This window comes from Trichogramma pretiosum, unplaced genomic scaffold, assembly GCF_000599845.2.
Source record: "Trichogramma pretiosum strain Unisexual culture from Peru unplaced genomic scaffold, Tpre_2.0 scaffold20, whole genome shotgun sequence".
Taxonomy (NCBI): Eukaryota; Metazoa; Arthropoda; class Insecta; order Hymenoptera; family Trichogrammatidae; genus Trichogramma; species Trichogramma pretiosum.
In genome coordinates, this window is record NW_019641696.1 from 1,990,152 (window position 1) to 2,009,183 (window position 19,032).

Sequence of the window (19,032 nt, forward strand, 5' to 3'; positions counted from 1 at the left end):
TATGTAGATGGAAATCGACGAACGAAAGAACGTTGTCCAGATCAGCGAACGATCAAGCGACAAGTTCCTCGTTCGCCATTTGGTAAATTTTTTTTTTCATTATTTGTTCATAATTTTTTTTCATTTATTTTCTTATTCTTTATATTACGATCACAATCCTTGTCTCTTTCTCTCATTTATTTTCATCGTCACTAGTTAATCATTATCGACTTTCTGCATTCATTTGTTTTTTTTCTTTAAAAATAATAAATAATTTCACAGTCACGCTTTCACACATTTATATATTTGTTTTTTAATATATCGTCGACCTAAAACACATGTTGGTACGTATATGTGTATATGTAGTGCAAATGTGTACATGTGCACATATACGTAATCGAGAACCGAAGTTAAAAATAAAAAATCGTCTTACTATAATTATTCATCTTTACCTTCATATAATTCTTTTGATTACACTTAAATCAGCTTGCATTTATACACTCGCATCCAGCGCATATTGCCTTTTAATCGCGATACTTATACTCAGTAATAATAAGAATCATAATAGTTATAATCTATTTTTCTTTATATATATATATCATGTAATAATGTTCATTTTCTTGTGTATGTCACGTTTATAATGAGCTTGTTTTCTTCATCTTATTTTTTTTCTCCTTCGTCTACGTATCGATCAATTTTTTTTTTACAATCATCTCGCTCTACGATTGGCCTTTTTCGCTCGCCTTATATGATTCTTTCTTGCCACGTACCCACTCCTTATACAATATATAATATGCATACATGAACTCATACACGCATATGTAAATATATATATATAATATAAATGATCAATAATTTTATACTTTGTGATCTCCATTTTTGTATCACTATCATTTGTTTTGAATTGTTTTTCTTTCTCCGATTTTTTATTAATAAATTTTTTAAATGAAAAGTTGTCACTACTATTATTATCATTATTACTAATCATGTTATACTTATACATTTGTGTTTCATATACTTATAAATACGCATCAATGGAGAAAACAAAACGTATATTTCACATACGTTTTTAATATAACACGAGAATGTATGCATGTGATTACAAGAAGTTGGACGATTATTATTATCATTATAATTATTTTATTTATATTTATTTTCACTATCATTATAAATTACATTGCAATGATTTGTGAGTGAGAAAAAAGTGAAATTACAATCAAACGAAATGTCAGTCGCTGCTGGACGCATAATACTAAAGAAAAATTGGCACGTGAAACGAGTCGGATATCGGATCGCGCGCGCGTGAATGCGTGTATGTTCAACTTTGTTTATTCATACTTTTATAATAATGCACGCAACTGATTGCTGGATGACAAAAATACAAACGAAATAACATGCTTCAAACGCAAAAACGACGGTCTTGGTTTTTTTTATTCATTTTTTTTTCTATTCATCAAAGTGGACGTATCCCAAGACGATGCATGTACGACAACAATGAGTGTGTGTTGCGGGAAATTGAAAAAGAAAAAATTCGAACATATATAGACACAGCTTTTTTCGTTGTGTGTGTATGCGTGTACATAAGAGTGTTTGTAATTATACGTTTACAATACGTGTTGTACTGTGCACGCGTCTGTGTGTAAATGTTACACATGCAGTGACACGTGTTTTCATGTCGTTTTACACAATACAATTAGCGATGTATATCAATTGGTAATTTTATCCTTACAATTATCCACTTCAACTGTCCACTTACAATTACTTCGTCGGTTCTCGTACACAATTAAAAAATCTGCGTTTCTTGTTTATAGGCTGTTGAAAATTGTTTTATCTCTTAAATACAACGGTTACTATTGTTTATTCTTTTATAGTCTTTTTTGTGTTCCGCAGCTTGATTCGTCATTTTTTTATTTTAAAATTCATAATTGTAATATTATGTAGCTTTCAAATTAACATTTACACATCTCGTGAATGAAATGAGTTCGAAGTTTATTCTTATAAATTAATGCAAAATTGATGCGTCTTGGTACAAATGAAACGAAAAATACGTATAATGTAATAGACTTTTGTTTTTAATTCAGGTACGGTTTAAAAAACCAATAAATGAAACCCAATTATTAAAAAATTTATCATGAGAATTTGATATTTTCTACTTTAATTCTAATATAATATAAATCACATGATTTTCACAATGCAGACAATGACTTTTTTTAGCTTAACCACAAAAGTTTTATTTTCAATCACTTGATAATCGCTTCTTTTATCAATTCATTTTCATAATTCATTTATCGACATCATTTCATAATATAATCAAATTTAATTATTATAATATATACTTTACATGCAAAGAGAAAACAAAAATTGTATCACAGTATCATACATTTGTTGATAATATTGTATAATCTTTATCAATTCGTTCTCTCGGTGTCTCGCATTCTTGCACATTTTTCAATCACACGCAGACCTCGTCATTAATCATCGAGTTTACAAATATTTTTTTTTAAACGCACATTGGATTGCGCAACAGCGACAATCGGCTCGATTATTTATATTCTTAATATATATATAGATAGATATTTATTCATTTATATAGAACTAGAATCACCAATTTAATTTTGCCAGAGACGTTTATAATTTTATATATGGAAGTCTCGGAAAAAAATTCCTTTTCCAAAAATTTGCCAAATTTACCGTATCAAAGTACAAAAATAAAGGTCTTCGATGCACAGCACCGTCGAAAACGCAAATACACCGCAAATTTTACTTTTTTACCATCGTCAATATATATAATATATATGTCGTTCAGCATATATGTCACATTTTCGCCAATAGCTAAACCTAAATTATACAAATATACAAAGATAAACAATCGAACCGTGCGTCTGTCTGTTACACTTATACACATAATATTCACATAATATATTAGTGCTTGATTATACAAAAATGTCACATCATATTAAAAAGTCAAATGAGCCCATTAAAACGCATAAGAACTTAAAGAAAATTTACACACACACATTTACGCGAGCACTTTTTCGTGTGTTCGCGTACATGCATTATATTCATTATATTTTTTTACAATATGTGTTACATCATAAAAGAGGAGGCTAGAAATAAATAATATGTATGTCCTGGCGCTCGAACTCGCTCGATCTTTCACCCTCGTACAAAAGCTAAGGCAACGATTTTCGATTCTTTCTCGTTCTCTCTTTCCTTCTTTCACCCTCATCTATCACGATTTTTAAATATCTCGTCTATTATATGTTAATTTAAGCACATCGCTTGTTCAATTACAGCCATTATTAATTCTTTAGGAAAAGCTAAATAATGAATTTTGTCATTTTCTTTACTTCACGACGTGCTCTGATTGGTTTTATGATAAAAACACTGATTCAAATTATTAAACGATTAATCATAATAATGTTAATAATAACAACAACGTTAACATGTACAAAGTTATGTGCTTAAAAGAAATTAAAAATTATTGGAGTGATAAAAAATTTGAAACAGTAATGGACTTACGTCAGGACATTTGTTGCACTAAAAACTTTTGCAAAGAGAAATTTTAATTTAAGTTCTAATTTTTACTACAGGGACAAATGCTTAATTAGTAAAGAAAATTTTTCTGTAATTATTAATTAAGCATTTGTTACTTTTAAAGTATAATATATAATTTCAAGAAAGAAGCAGTAAAATTATTGATAAAAACAACACCAAGTTTGAACGTGCATTAATCGTGATAAAGACACAATTTCTGTGCAAATCTTCAATTACAATATTTATGTACAACCAAGTGAAAAAATACACACGGATTCTAAAAATTTTTACAATTATTCATAACGTATTGTTAGCGTTGGTACACGAATGTTTTAATATCTGTGTGAATTATATTTAAAGAAAAAAACAGTTTACGATGCTGGCGGGTTTGTATCCGCATTTAAAAAGAGTACCGAATTGATTTATTTATAAGTTTAAAAATCTATAAGTGATACGTGTAAGTGTTCGCACTAAATTTAATACAAAGAGATCAAATTATAACGAGTCCGAGCGCAGCACCGTCTAAACATGTCTTTATTTCAAGATATACATAACAGAAAAAGCCGAACTATCTTGAGATATTTTTATGTATCGCTTAGTGAAAAACGAAAACAAAGAAATTGAAAAGTGATGATGCAGAAAAGATCTTTCGGCATTGCAACAAGGAAAGTAAGTTTTGCCAATTGTTGATGCTCTCTATTTTTTCTTCCACGAAAGTAAGTGATAAATATGATGTATTTACGTTATTAATAGACATTTAATATTTTACTTCGGGTCTCATGTAGTTACCATGAGTTATCGACGCGATTTTATTCACGCCTGAAACAAAAAAAAATTTCGAGAAATTAAAAAAAAAAGTTTCACGCATTTTTTATCTTTTGTAGATTTTTATAATAAATATTTCTAAGTATTATTGTTTCATACGCGTTTCAATTTTTTGATCGAACGCATTTACAGACATTCCTACATACAACACATATTGAGATCAATTTCACTTTAGCTCGATTAACTCAAAAGGGAGACTTAGTTGCCCTTTTATTCCTTTTTTTAATTCTTACAATTACTTCATGGGATTTTTTTTCAATGCTCTTTGCTAATCTAAGATTGTATCCGTATCCGCGGCTCGGTAAGTCTACATGCGGCATAAAGAAAAATTTTAGTTTCCTAGGAAACTCTCATTATTCTCGTCAAACGTACAAAACCGCATGCTTTGTACGAGAATGTTGGTTTTTTACCAAAAGAGGTTTTTGACGACTATTAAATATTAAAACCGTGTGAGCATTTTTCATCAAGACAGTACTTTTGTAATTATAATTGCGTGTGTGTATTTAGTATGTTATCAAAGTATACTTTTTCCGAATTCTTGAAACCCCACTTCTGACTTTATCATGGTGTAAAAAACGCTAGATTCTACTTTAATATTTTTAATTTTTTACACTATTATATTTTACAAGCATACGTTATTCAACGCTTCAATTTTTGCATTCGTGTCTGTATTCATTTTCAAGAAGTTCATAGAGGGAGAAGAAGAATGATCATTTTTTTAGCAAACGCGTTCATCTAAGCCTCCGTCTACTAATTATATAACATTTATCCATCGCACATATTAATACGCTAAATACGAACTAGTGAGTTTAATGTGAATGTTTTTTTTGCAAATTTTATCATATGAATCGAATCGTGTGGACCACGTTGCTCGAAGTCAATGGTAGAATTTCGAAAAGCTTTCTTAATTGATACCTAAATAACATGATGTATACTTTGTTCATCAACTAATTTATTAAATGAAATATATGATTTTGATAATGATATATGAATATATATTTTTAAGACTAAAATATGTACAGAAGTTGATGAACCATTTTATGGAAGTAAGTTAGGTAAGCATTGAAGAAAACTGAATTCAATCATCAAACAATCAGAAAGTATAAAAAAGTTCTGAGACTTGTTTTTTTTTCTAAAATAATCTTCGAGCAACGTGTTTTTTTATCGGAGAGTTGAGTGATTCATATAAATGTTTTAATATCATATATCCATTGCATCAACACTACTGAAACTACTACGTTAATAAATCTACTCGCCAATACTCTATACGAACTTATTAATATAGTTATTTTTATATTATTTATATATAATGTTACTCGTTTGTTTTTACTGTTCTGTGTCATAAATATTATGTCTGCACGTGTACTTCGTGAATATATGCAAGTATTATTTAAAAGGAGGCTTGTCGACTTATATTTACGAATAGTTGTATCGATCAATTTTTAGCCATCACCATCGTCATAATCATCATCATCATCATCATCATCACGAGTAATACGTCCATTTACGACCGATAAAAAAATGATAATATCTAATAATAAATTGACCACTCGATAGCGAGTGACGAACTAAAAGAAATAAAAGCAAATAATAAACGATACTTAACTATTATGTTTAGATATATTATTATCGGCCGTGGGAGGGCCTCTCCTTTCTTTGCGAGGACAGACCCGCTACTCGCTTTTATTATCAATAGTATATCAACGTCGTTTGCGTCCGCATATAGCATGTGAAGTCGTCGCTCGCCCCCCGATCACAATAGTTTTATCATTTTTATCATCATTTTTTTTTCTTTTGTCATTTGTATATTTATCATTATTATTATTTATTATAATAGAATTGTCGAACAACTAATCAATAAATTTACGCATTTTATTCCGAATTTTTTCTCACTTTGTCTCTTTTTTTACTTCTGCTTAAATGCATTTTAAAACGTACTATCGAAAAGCCATTCTTCGCCATATAATTCATTATCATCATCGTTTACTATATTCACACTTCGATAATCACAGATAATTATTCCTAAAAAAAACTCCTACTCCCGCTTCCTACCTTTCTTGCTCTCCTCTTTTTTCTCGTTTATATCATTATTCGTTATGATCATTTATCGTTTTATAATCGCATATCATTAATTTCCTGCGAATATTCTTATAATTTATTTTTTGTTCGATAGTCTTCATCGTACCCTGGCACGGAAGCACTTACAATCTACGTATAAAAAAACTCTGCCAAAACGTCTGACGTCTACCGCTTCTTACTCTTGCAAAAACCTTCGCCTTACTACTTCGCCTTTCAATGTTTTAAATGTTTTTATCAAATATGACAGAACTTCGTTGTAATGTAAGTAATGGATTTCAAATTTCCCTTTCATGTATGACATTATCTCGGCGAATTGCAAATATCATTATCATTATCAGTACGACTGAAATTTTCTCTCCTTCTGGTTATGCAGCCTTGCACACGTACATGCGTATGTATGTATAGTCCAATACATAACATACCGTTTTACGGTATATAAATAAATTAAATAATTTTCTTGTAACATACACGCGTGAGTTTCATTTGTTTTGTTTCACAAATTGGAGATTGTTAAAAGTCGTGTCGCTCGACGCGTACCTGACGCCGAAGAAGCTAGACGAAACGTGGGCATAATATGAACGCACACACGCACGCGACTATATCACTCTACCTCTTTTTTCTTTTACTTCTTCATACTTCATCTCTCGACATTTAAATATATATGTAATATATAGTATATGTAATCGTCAGTTCACGCCGTAACATACGGGGAGATTTTGATAAATATATCTATATACAGATAATAGGTATTATCACCTCGCGATTTTGATCGCGTTTTTTTTTTAAATATAATATTTACTGGGTGCTGAGTAATTGGAGTGGCTGCTGATAGACTTGAGTAGCGGTAGCAGCTGTCGCACCAGTGCCGGTGCCGGCAACAGCTTGCGTCTGCGGCAACGCTTGCTGCTGTAATTGTACTTGCCGTTGAGCTTGCAACTTGCTAAGTGCAGCGGCTGGTGCGAATGCCGGGTAAGCCAAAGTAGTCGTGAGCTGCTCGTTGTGCTCTTCCAACGAATTCTGAGCGTAGTGAAGTACCAAATGGCGCAGCGACTCGTGAATGTTGTAAGGCTCGGCAAAGCCAAAGCCTCGTTCCGTTGCGTAAATAATACAGTGGTTGACGGTTTTGTTGCACCTGTTGAGCATCGATATCGATAAGTATACATTGACAAATTACAATGAATAACCGAGGAAATTAATTTTTTATAATTCAATGTTCTACTTACATGATAGACAAGGCATACTGGCCCATTCTAGAACGTCTGATGAAGAATGTACCTTCGGGCTTATCGTTGAGAATTCGATCGGCATCGTTTCTTGAACCTTCGAGATACAGCCATGTTTTTTCGTCTTTATGAACCTCTAGATCGATCTCTTGTAAATCGATGTTGGCATCGCGGTTCTGGTTCAAGCCCGATAATTGTGATATCTTTGTTTGATTTACGCCATTTTTCCGTAACCAACTGAACATGGTAAAATTCAGAATTAATATCAGGGGAATCTTATGTGTAAAAAATTACTTATTAGATCAGCAAAAACCAATACTTACGCAGTATACTTGTCTTTACTACGTCCGAGTTGTAAAACCTCCTGTTTGTACTTGCTCATCTCTCGTTCGAGACTTCTCGTATGAGCTATTTGTGTCTGTAAACTTTTGTCAACTGTGTCCTTACTTTCTCGACATACTTGAAGTTTTCTCCTCAGTGCATCGTCATTTTCCAACAAACTGTAAAGAAGGCATTATTAAGTCATGAAATATAAGTAAAATAAATTTGAATGCACGTGTGTGTCAAAAAAGGTTACGAAATACTCACAGCGCGACCTCGTGAGGCTGAGCCTCTTTCTGGAACTTGCCGTGTGCATTGAGCTGGTCCTCAAACATCCTCACGGTCTCCGTAAAAGCCTCCAGTGCGTTGTGTTTGAGCGTCACCTCCTGACTCGCACGATTGAACAGCTCGTAGATTTCCTGATACTTGTTCATCGTGAGCATTATCTCGCGCTCCAACTCGACGTATTTTTGCATGGCTTTGGTGGGATCCATCGAGCCCGTGATCTCGTCGTCCTGCTGGAACCTCGAGATAGGATACAGCAGCTTGATGTCGAGGGTCGCGTTGTACTGGGCGAGCGAGCAGTTGCGATAGTGCTCGACGAGGTCGATGACACTCAGGAACGAGTAGGGCTCGGAAAAGCCGTACTTTCCGGCGCGATGGCTGATCTTGATGAGCTTGTTGGCGCCACCTTTCCGTAGCGTGAGCGTGTACTCGCCACCTTTGCTGCTGGCATTGCGCACGAGGAAGGTACCGTCCGGAGTGTCGATCATTTTTTCGTTGACCTCGTCGCGCGTTATGTCACCCCAATACCATTCGGCTTCGTGAAGATTGCGTGGTCTTTCTTTTCTGCAACGTGTACAAGACATAATGACATTGTAGAATGTTGCACAAAATTTTGTCGGAAATAGCAAACACAAGCGTTTGATTGCCTTTGTTCGGGCGTTTATCTCAAGGAAGGAGAGAAAGAAGACTAATTACGACTATCATTTAGATGGTAAACAAGCGTAAAAGACGCCAGAATCAGCTGTGTTGCATTGCGTAGATTTTTGGCGAGCTCGCTCTCTTTTTCCGTTTCGCGGAAGTTTCAATAAATATGTTTTATACTCACGTTTGAGGCTCCAAAGTATGTCCGAAGGCAAGAGCATTTTGCTGAAGTTGCTGCTCTTCGTGAGCGGCGAAGAACTGCTGGGCCTCGGCGACTGTGAACTGCGCCCTAGACACTTTTCGCGGTGGCAATTGCGGAGGACTCGAAAATTCTGGCAGACGCTCGCACCAGTCGCACTTCAGCAGAAGAAGCTCCATGATGCGTATGTGTGCTTCGGTATTGTGAACGACTTGACTGCAATCGAAAAAAAAATAGATCTCGTTAGTTCTATCGCTCGCGTGCGTACCATCAAATTTTCAAGTAAAAAAAAAAAAAAAAATGTCCAACGTACATAATTTGCTCCCATGGCGGCCGGAGAAACAAGTGGCACAGTACTTGGATCAGCACCGTGGGCGGTTCCTTGAAGCCCCGGGCGTGCTGCAGTCTGCAGATGCGCACGAAGTGCGCCATCAGATGATAGAGGGTGGTGCGATGGTGCACCGGCAGATGGTCGTTGATCAGCTGAGCCAGACGCTTGGCGCACTGCTCGTCGTTGCCGCCCGCCGCGGCCTCGAGGAAGCTGTCGTAGAACTGCACCGGTATCACCGGGTCGGGCATCTCGCGGAGAAACTTCTTCAGCACGCTGGCCACGCAGTAGGGCGTGTAGGTCTCGAGATCGGTGCTGCGCACGTCCTCGTTCAGCTTCTGGCGCAGCTCCATCGTCTGCTCGCTGGGCGGACTGCTGTGGTAGACCTTGTAGAGATCGAGCTTGGGGTCGGCCGCGGCGTGCTCCTCGAGCGCCCGGGTGCAGCGCTCGATCAGGATCGGCGCCGCGCGCGCCGACGCGTCGAATTGCGCGCACAGGGCTTGACCGAATACTACAATAATTATGGGAAAAAGAACAAAAGCAAAAAAGAGTTGATGAAAAAATTCCTCTCGATCGACTTCGCGCCTTCGCTGATTATACGTACCGGAAGAGAATTTGAGGACGCACGTTTCCTGGCCGTGCGCACAGGGAATAGGTAGACCAGTAGCCGAGCACGTTCGGTGAGCTACAAGACCGCAATCTGCAAAAATAAATGGATGATTTAATCAAAGTCCATGTACGTACACACACACGCGCGCACTCAGAGAAACGAGATGCATCGATAAGCAATTATTATACTCGATACAAGCTTTTCTTTGGGAGAGCAGATCGTGTACAACACATATCGCGTTGACCTAAAAATTGCGTAATCCGTACATCGCGATGCTCAAGTGCACATTTTCATATGTACGTTATACGCTATTAGCTCGTTTTTTTATAAATGCATCCATACAGGGAAGAGAGACTAGTGTAACTGCGAGATGCGATCGTTTCCTGAAATATTTCTCATTCTCCGCAACCAGCTAGCAGCAGCTAGCTCGGCTCGCCTCCGCATGCATTGTCATAATTTAGAGACTCTAGAGAAACGCGAACGATCATTTATCTCGAATAGACGACTACTACTACTACTCGATGCCGCTGCTCGCGAGCTCGCAATAACAAAAAAAAAAAAAATTGTGTGTGTGTGTGTGCGCGCACGATCGTCGATCGTACTATGCTCGAAGAGTATTCGTATTATTACGAGAAGAGGCAGCCGCAGCATCGGCAGCAGCAACGCGTTAAGGATATTAAAAGCCTTGAACCGATGAATTGAGCGGTATATATACGTGTAAAAGTGTGTGTGTGTGTGTGTGTGTGTGTGTGTGTGTGTGTTGAGTGTGTGTTGCTGTTACGCGTGTAAGTGAGCATACATGGCTCCGGAGCAGCAGCGCGAGAGGTTAATTGACAATCAAAGTCGCGCAGAGCACAGAGAGGCGAAGAATCACATCTTACGCGAGCACACTTGTGTGTATATATCGAACGAACGCCCGAGTTTCGCAACCAACGCGTGTATTATTGAAAGTGTATATACGAGGAACGTAATTTAATTTTTATTTTAATTCTTTCTTCTTCTTTTTTTTTTTTTATCGATATTCGAGAACAGGAATTTGTTCGTTTAAAACGACGACGACCACGAGACGACGATCGTGTAAAATAAATCAATTTTTTCAAAGCGTAGAGATATTTAAAAAAAAGAGAGAGAGAGAGAAAGAATTAACGCGCGCAGAGCAGCCAGGCAGCTGCAGCGCGGTGGAACACGTTCGAATCTAGTACGCGCATGTATAATCGTGCATATTCTCACGTAGAACGTTCTCTCCTCTCTAACCCTCTCGCTGCTGTATGCATGTCTCGAGTAGCGCAGCAGCAGCAGCAGCAGCGAGACCGAATAGAGAGAGAGAGAAAAAAATTGCTCTCGATAAGACGAAAATGGAAACACATTTTTTCGCCGCTGCGCTGTACTTTCTCAAAACGTGACAGAATAGTCGCGCGATAATAGAAAGGAAAAAAAAAAGCGCGAACGAGAAGTAAGAAGAAGAAAATGGAAAATCGTACGTACCTTGGCAGAGAAAACCTTGGTGCAACAATCCTCGCAGATATTTATGGCACTTGTCGCATTTCTGCAGCACGCTAAAACTGTGCGGCTGGAGATTGTGCGGATGCGACGCTGCTGCGGCCGTAGCTGCTGTCGTCGTCGTCGTGTTGGTGGTGGTGGTGTTCTCGGCCGAGCTCGTCGAGGACGACGACGTAGCCGGGGCATCGCCGTTGCCACCGCCGTTGCCGCTGCTATCGCTGCTCGGCGACTGGCACAATTCCTCGATGCACACGAGTATATTTTTCTGGTGAAATTCATCCTTGATGCCCATGTTCTGTGAAACGAGGAAAACACGAAAATTGGTTTCTTGTTTTTTTTTTTTTTTTTTTTTTTTTGCCTTTTAACCCTTAGCAACGGCGTAATGGACTTTTGCTTGATTAAACTGCTTGTATGTATGAGTGTGTGTGTGCCTTTGAAACGAGAGAGCGCTCGGTAATAAACTTTGGGCAGAGAGAAAGCTTATTTCAATATTCATTTACGGAAATTAAACGAAAATCAGTCAAACTCGCGTGATGAATATAAATATATGTTTTCGCTATCTCTCTCTCTCTCTCCCTCTTCCTCTCTCGAGTTCTTTTTTCACTGATTTTTGACTCTCGTGTTCTTTAACGATCTGCACGTATGTATGCATGCGTGTGTGCGCGCTCTACGTTTGTATACATGTATATGTACGAAGGCCCCACCTGCAAAAGCGCTTATAATTGCATCTCGTGAAAAAAGGAGCTAAATCTTTATGACTTTTGCGGCGTGCAGCACATTAAAATGCCAACTAAACATATTTATGTCTCTCAACGCGTGCGCGCGCGCCTGGCTTTTTGATAAAAATCTCATAATATTAATAAATGTAATGCCGTATAGGCCCGGCTGCGTTTTTTTTTCCTTCAATTTTCTGTGCGCGCGCGCGCCATTCGGTAATACTTGTATAAATAAAACACGTAATTCTCAGGCCTATACACTTTCCTTCCCCATTATTATTTTTTTTTTTTTTTTACTGCACTTTTAACCCATTTTTTATATTTATATTTTTATGCAGTCGCGCCCAACGGCAGCAGTAGAGGGTGTGTCCACTGTGTATATAATAAGTGCTGACAGATGTATCAACTACCATACGTCATCGGAGCTCTATAAGCCGTATTTAGATAAGCGCGCGCGCGGATTAAAATATTTAATTTCATTAGATCGCATGTGCTAATAAGCTTCGAGTCTTGAAAAAAAAAAAAAAAAATGAAAAAAAAGCAATACCGTCGATCGACAAAGTAATCAATCAATTGAGGATTCGATTCTGCCGCCGCCTGCGTGCCCCGCGACAGCCCGTGTCACGCGATATATATTTTATCGGATAATTATTACGATCGCGGCTCGTATAACGAATTAATTGACAAGCTCGCGCGCGCCAGATCACAATTATTTTACTTTACTCTCTCGGATTTTTCATTTTATATCGGCCCCTTAAATCGAACGCATTTTCGCGGATTAGAGTCACACACACACACACACACACACCAAACGGGACGATAAAAAGAAAACTGCACGGCACGTTGCAAATATTGCATTCCATTGAGATATACATACGTGCCTGTATAGAGTATGAACCAGCTAGCTCGTATAGTAGCTCGCGTGCAGCTCAACACACGTTTTTCGCGCGGCGCGCAAAAACTTGATGATTTTTTTACGAGCCCACGAAAACGTCGTGCGAGCTTTACGGCAACATGTGTGTATATGTGTATAAACGTGGTGAGGTACACGTTGTTTTAGGCGATCGCGAGCGCACTCATCGTCGTCGCAGCACTAGTCAACATTGTGCATACAATACGTACACATACACACACACACATCGTACACATAAATATTTGAGCTATGAGTCAACGCGAGATTCTTTTTTTTTTCGCGAGCTTCGACGCGAACTTGTGCGTGTGCGCGTATGCGTGATAAACGTTTTTCCTTTTTTTTTTTTTCGTTATCTTTTTTCGGTATTTATATTTTAACAGTCACTCGCGCGCACGCGCGAGCTTTTGCCGATATTGTTCGCACAGCCGTGCGCGCGCGAGCGAGCGAGTGTGTATGTCTCTATCGGCGTGCATAATGTATTAGCATTATGCAAAATAACTGAGCCACTGAGTCATCATCGAAAAACTCGTCGCCGAAATATATACACACACGCACACACACACGCGCACACAACGTGATTCTTTTTTCGAAGCTATATACTACCAGCATCATCAGTTTTTAATATTATGGCAATTTTTCGAAGAGAGAGAGAGAGATTGTTGCATCATTAATTAGAAAAAAGACGACCAAGACAGAAAAACTCACCAATAGCTTCTCCCGGTCCAAGTTAAGCAGATCGCTACCTTTGATATCCTTGGACTTGAATACGTCCGCATAGCGATAGAGATTTAGCGCAGCCATCCACTCGACTACATTTAGCGCAGTCCACTCGCTGACGGGCTGTAAGAGAAAAAAGCACACAGACTTTAGATTTTTGCTTGGACAAAATAAAACCCAAAAAAATCAAATTCAAAGCTTCGCTTTTGCAATCTTGGGGTCAACGAAAAAAAGCAGAACAGATCACCACCACCACCCGCGCACAAACGCACCTTGACATTGGCGAAAAATTTCTTCGCCAACAGTTTCTTGATTTTACGCAGAAGCTTGCCTCGCTGCATATTGTGTTGTATATCGCGCGCGCGTGTGTGTGTGTGTGTCGCGCGCGCGCGTAAAGTCACGCGTACGAAAATTTTCTTCTGTCACACTAATTTATCCGGAAGCTCTGGCCAGCCGATAGATAATTTTTTCTTCTTCTTCCTCTTCTTCTTCTCGTCTTCTACTCTTTCTCTCTCATGTATATATGCTATGCGTGCGAAACAACTCGCGCAGCGCGTAGTGTAGTAGAGACAATAAACACGCACAATTCACCGGTTCGCTCGGTCTGTCGGGCTTCGTCGCTTGCGTTGCGTTCGAGTCGCGCGTCGCGTACGCTGCGTCGCGCTATAGTGCCGCCGAATGAAATTAATAAACCGACCGGTCGTGCTATATTGTCAAGCAGAGCTCGACAGCTCGCAGCAGCAGCGGCGCTCGAAGGTGCGCGCGGGTGGGGATCACCTCAGGCCAATAAGAATTTAGCACCTCGGCTTTCCTTTTTTTTTTTTATCATCGCTACACACAAGGGGTTTGTTTCGATTCGTTTCTTTTCTCTCTTTTTTTTTCATTTTTTTTTTCACGCTGACACTTCGTTCTTATCACATGCACCCACATACATACGTACACATTGATGATCGCAAGTTGATTTCGACACTTCGTTCGAACGGATAAAATTACATTATCGACATTAACGTTTCGTTTTTCTTTTTTTTTTTAAACCACGTGAGTCTACCTCGTTTAGCGACCGTTATCAAACTGTCGGGTTTATATTATAATATCAATAAGTGCATCGCGCCAGAAGTACTAATTTATAAGCGATAATGACATGATAATTTTTATTGTCCATTTAATTATGCGTAATTTAGACGGAAATTCGCGGATGCGTACAACGTACGCTAAGCGTGTATCGGGACACGCTACACATAGTGGTAGCCCCCGTTATATTGTGGTCGCGCGCATATCGTTGCTCTTTGACGATTATAATACATGCATAGGAAGATTATCTAATTAAACTCGTTTTGCGTGAATCTGGTTATATTATGGCAAACGTGATCTGCAGCAGCAGCAGCAGCAGCTGTGATGATGACGCGCACGCCATCACCTCTGCACTGGGACTCGCTGAGTATCGCATTATCGTCGCGAATAAAAATCGAATTAATCGTGAAAAAAAAGTCAGGATTGTCGGCAGGAGGAGGAATCAGCTAGAGCTACGTGCCATTATTGTAGCCAAATTACCAGGCATTCGATCGATTTATAACTCGTTATTAAATGTGTACGTCATTATATATAGATATTCTTCGATCGCACAATGCACTTCTCCTCGCGAGACTTGTCGATTTCTTATCTTATCTCTCTCAGTGTTCGCCCAAGTACTATCAACGAGAGTTAATTTATAAATTCACAAAATGTGTGTGTGTGTGTGTGTGTGTGTGTGTGTGTGTGTGTGTGTGTGTGTGTGTGTGTGTGTTTGTGTGTGCATGTGCGCGCACTCGTCTGCGTCAATTAATAATTGGCTTATACAGTACGTTTGAGAGACAGAAAGAGAGCAAAAGATCGACTTATATTATAAGGACATGACTCTCTCTCCTTCTTACATTCCCGATTAAAACGGTATTATGTATTATTATTTTTCAGCGTTATCGTATAATAAGGGGAGCTTTTCCCTTCTCTCTCTCTCTCTCTCGCACGCATTTTCCTTTTTGTTTTCTTCAAAAGCAATCGATATTATTTTATCTGCTTTAATCCGGATTATTATCATCGTACCATTCTCTGCTATACATTATAATATTAAATCAGACGTTACAACATGTGTATATATGTACAGCACGTATAATTGAATATCAGCTGCAATTTACAAACACACACACACTTGTGTATATGCGAGTGCTGTGTGCGTGTAAAAGTTCGTGAAAAATGTGTTGGCAATCGTGTGTATAGGGACTTGTAAGCGCAATCATTCGATAATTTATTTATTTTTTTTTTTTTTTACCTATTCGATATCTAATATTTGCACGAGTACATTAAAGGTGCACGGAGGTGAGAAAAAAAAATATACACTAAGTGAAGTGCAATGTAAATATATGCGCACCGATACTTTAATTTTTTCATTTGAGGACTTTTCGAATTTGTGTCTGTGTGTATATACAAGCGAAAAAAAAAGACGAAGAAGAGAAGGAAGAGGTGAGAATTTTTATAAAACGATAACACTAAATGAAACGAGCTTTCTTATTGATTTCGTGTTTTTCGAAATCTTTTTTTTCGACGACGAGACCTTTATACTCGCGAGATTGTGTGTGTGTGTTCGCGCGTTATCGTCGAGGTCGGCGATTTTTTTTTCTTCTTTTTTTCACTTCGTACGCGACGAGTATCTTATTTCTGTGCGCGGGTATGCATTTTTTTTCTCGTTTCAGCACTGCCGCACGTGGCGCCAACGAGCCTCCACAAAAGTACAGACATCAGCTCTCTTATGCATATGGGGACACACACGCGTGTGTATAATGTCGCTGTTTGTGTGTTTCGAAAGTTTATATACAACGCGCGCGCGCCAACCTCTCGAGCTGCGCTGCTCGCGGAGTCGATTCGTGAATTTATATATTATACGCAAAAACGAGTTCGTCCAGTTGTCTCGTTTTCACGATTATTATAAGTATGAGTGAGCCCAAGAGAGAGAGAGAGAGAGAGAGAGAGAGAGAGAGAAGAGCTATTTTAGTTATTATTAAACAAAAAAAGTAAAAAAAAAATTATGAGCAATGTAAAACCGGATTCGCAGAGAGCGCGATGCATATGTGCTGCTGATGCTGCGGCCGCTGCTATACATATCAACGCGCGTGAGCGTTTAATAATATGCGATTTTTCGGTAACGGTGATTTATACCTCGATATTATACAAATTTTGTCAAAAAAAGCGCGCGCGCTGCGATTATTTTCGGCGCCTGGCGATTTTTTCTTCTGCAATTAATGATCATTAAAGTGTCTCGACTTGATTAATAATACATTTTCGCGGCTACTATACTATACTCGTTTTTAAAACGTTATCGCTAGTCCTCCGCGCGAGCTTATAGTAGGCTTTTTTTTATATCCACGTATTAAATAAAAAGTATTAATAATACCAATATCATACGTAATCAATAAAAAAAAATTAACAACATAATATTATCGTTTCTCTCTCTCTCTCTCTCTCTCTCTCTCTCTCTCTCTCTCTTTCTCTTTCTCTTTCTCGCTCGAGAGCCTCGACAGTCGTATGATTTATATCAGTTACTACTGTCAAACGTCATTGACCCAATTTCGTCTTCCTTTTTCCTCTTTCCCTCTCTGTCTCGCCTTCGTCGTCTTTTTTTATTTCGTGCAATTTGTAAAAGAGGTACACACAAAAGTCACGCATACGTCCATCTGACGTATATGTAGCCACTCAGCCAACCACAAGCGCGAACTCAGAGGGAGAGTGAGAGAGCGAGAGAGAAGAGATACGCAACGCGGATAACGTCGATGGTCGCTCGTTGCTGCTGCTACTGCTCGCGCAAGCGAGAAGCAACAAAATGTCATTGAACTTTCTCGAAGGCAAGTTTCATTACGTATACGTACTTACGTTTTACAATCACTCTCTTTGCTCTCGATCGAAGCATAATGAAAAAAGGAACGAAACAAAAAAGGGAAGAAAAGAAAGAAAAAAAGAAGTTGCAACGTTCTCTCCTCGCGTTTTATATAGCATGCATACGTATAATAAGGCGTCTTGTGCGCGCGCCATGCAGCAGCTCGCTCACTCAATGCTCTTATCTCGTGATAAGAGCAGCATATACCCGTCATTATCATCGCAATTTTCTTTATCAGTTCAATAAAACATATTATATATACATCATTAAGAAGAATATATTGTTATTATATATTTCGTGCGCTCGATCGCGGATGGCGTGCATAGTGCATAAATGTACTTGCGGCCGAGCCATGGAATTAATAATCAAAGAAAAAAAAACTAATAAAGAGTTCGATAAAAGAGAGGAAATTTTGCGCACCGCAGCGGCAATTAGATTAATTTTTCAGTTACGGTTACGCGCGCGCGCACACACCACTTGCTGCGGCGGCTGCCTCATAAATCGCACATTGACAAATCGAATTAAAACGCGCACGAAATTGTTAATTCAAACGGCAAAAATTATTTGCGGATTTCTTTGAATGCACGAAAAAGAAAAAAAGAAAAAAACCGGTCGCAATTCCGCAGCAATTGCATAATACGCGCGAAAAAAGTAGGTAGATCTAACGGTTTATCAACTGTGCACTGCAATACACATGCAGCGGCTATAATGCTGGTATACATATTCAACCTACTGACTCAATGATAAATTGAGTAGAGGTTACGAAATGAATGCGCTTGTACACACTCACACACGCGCGTGCGCACTAAAATATATATATATATATATATTATATACAAATTTATGAATATAATATATTTTTATACGCAAAACGCGATCGGGAAATGTTTTTTAGAGCGGAGGAAAAATTAGAAAAATCTAGCCAATGCGCGCCTCCTTTTTTTTTTCATTTGCTGCTGCCTTCATCGTTCGACATGTGTCTCGAGGCGCATATATAGCAAGCGAGCGATCATGCGAGAAGCGATAAAAATGCGAAAAGACCGAGGGGGAGAAAGAGAGAGAGAGAGACCATTTGAATTGTTGAAAAGGCATGTATATATCTACACGCACACACACACTCACATGTACGCGCGGACACTATGCACACACACAATCGCGCGCGGGCGACGGTCTTTGCATGAAAAAGTTTTCGATGCCTATCGAGCCAACGTCCAAGACGCGCTATTATACAAAAGTTCAATGATCTTCTCTCTT

At 38.4% G+C, this 19,032-nt stretch overlaps 1 protein-coding gene across 7 annotated transcripts in view; it reads right to left on the reverse strand.

Moving 5' to 3' along the window:
* Positions 1-3,510: 3,510 nt before the first annotated feature.
* Positions 3,511-19,032, reverse strand: part of LOC106656534 (phosphatidylinositol 3-kinase regulatory subunit alpha-like) — a 92,796-nt gene continuing 77,274 nt past the window's right edge. For 4 of the 7 annotated variants that reach the window (XM_023462124.1, XM_023462126.1, XM_023462125.1 and 1 more), the window contains 10 exons: positions 13,863-13,997; positions 11,514-11,823; positions 10,023-10,118; positions 9,404-9,929; positions 9,076-9,306; positions 8,232-8,813; positions 7,967-8,143; positions 7,644-7,880; positions 7,220-7,552; positions 3,511-4,335 (listed from right to left, as the gene is read on the reverse strand). In XM_023462124.1, coding sequence (XP_023317892.1) covers positions 4,326-4,335; positions 7,220-7,552; positions 7,644-7,880; positions 7,967-8,143; positions 8,232-8,813; positions 9,076-9,306; positions 9,404-9,929; positions 10,023-10,118; positions 11,514-11,823; positions 13,863-13,997 — 2,637 coding nt within the window. In that variant the 3' untranslated portion in view covers positions 3,511-4,325. Of the gene's footprint in view, positions 4,336-5,947; positions 7,553-7,643; positions 7,881-7,966; positions 8,144-8,231; positions 8,814-9,075; positions 9,307-9,403; positions 9,930-10,022; positions 10,119-11,513; positions 11,824-13,862; positions 13,998-14,146; positions 16,887-19,032 lie in introns of those variants that run through there. The other 3 variants (XM_014377558.2, XR_002763601.1, XM_014377557.2) reach the window with 3 other exon arrangements.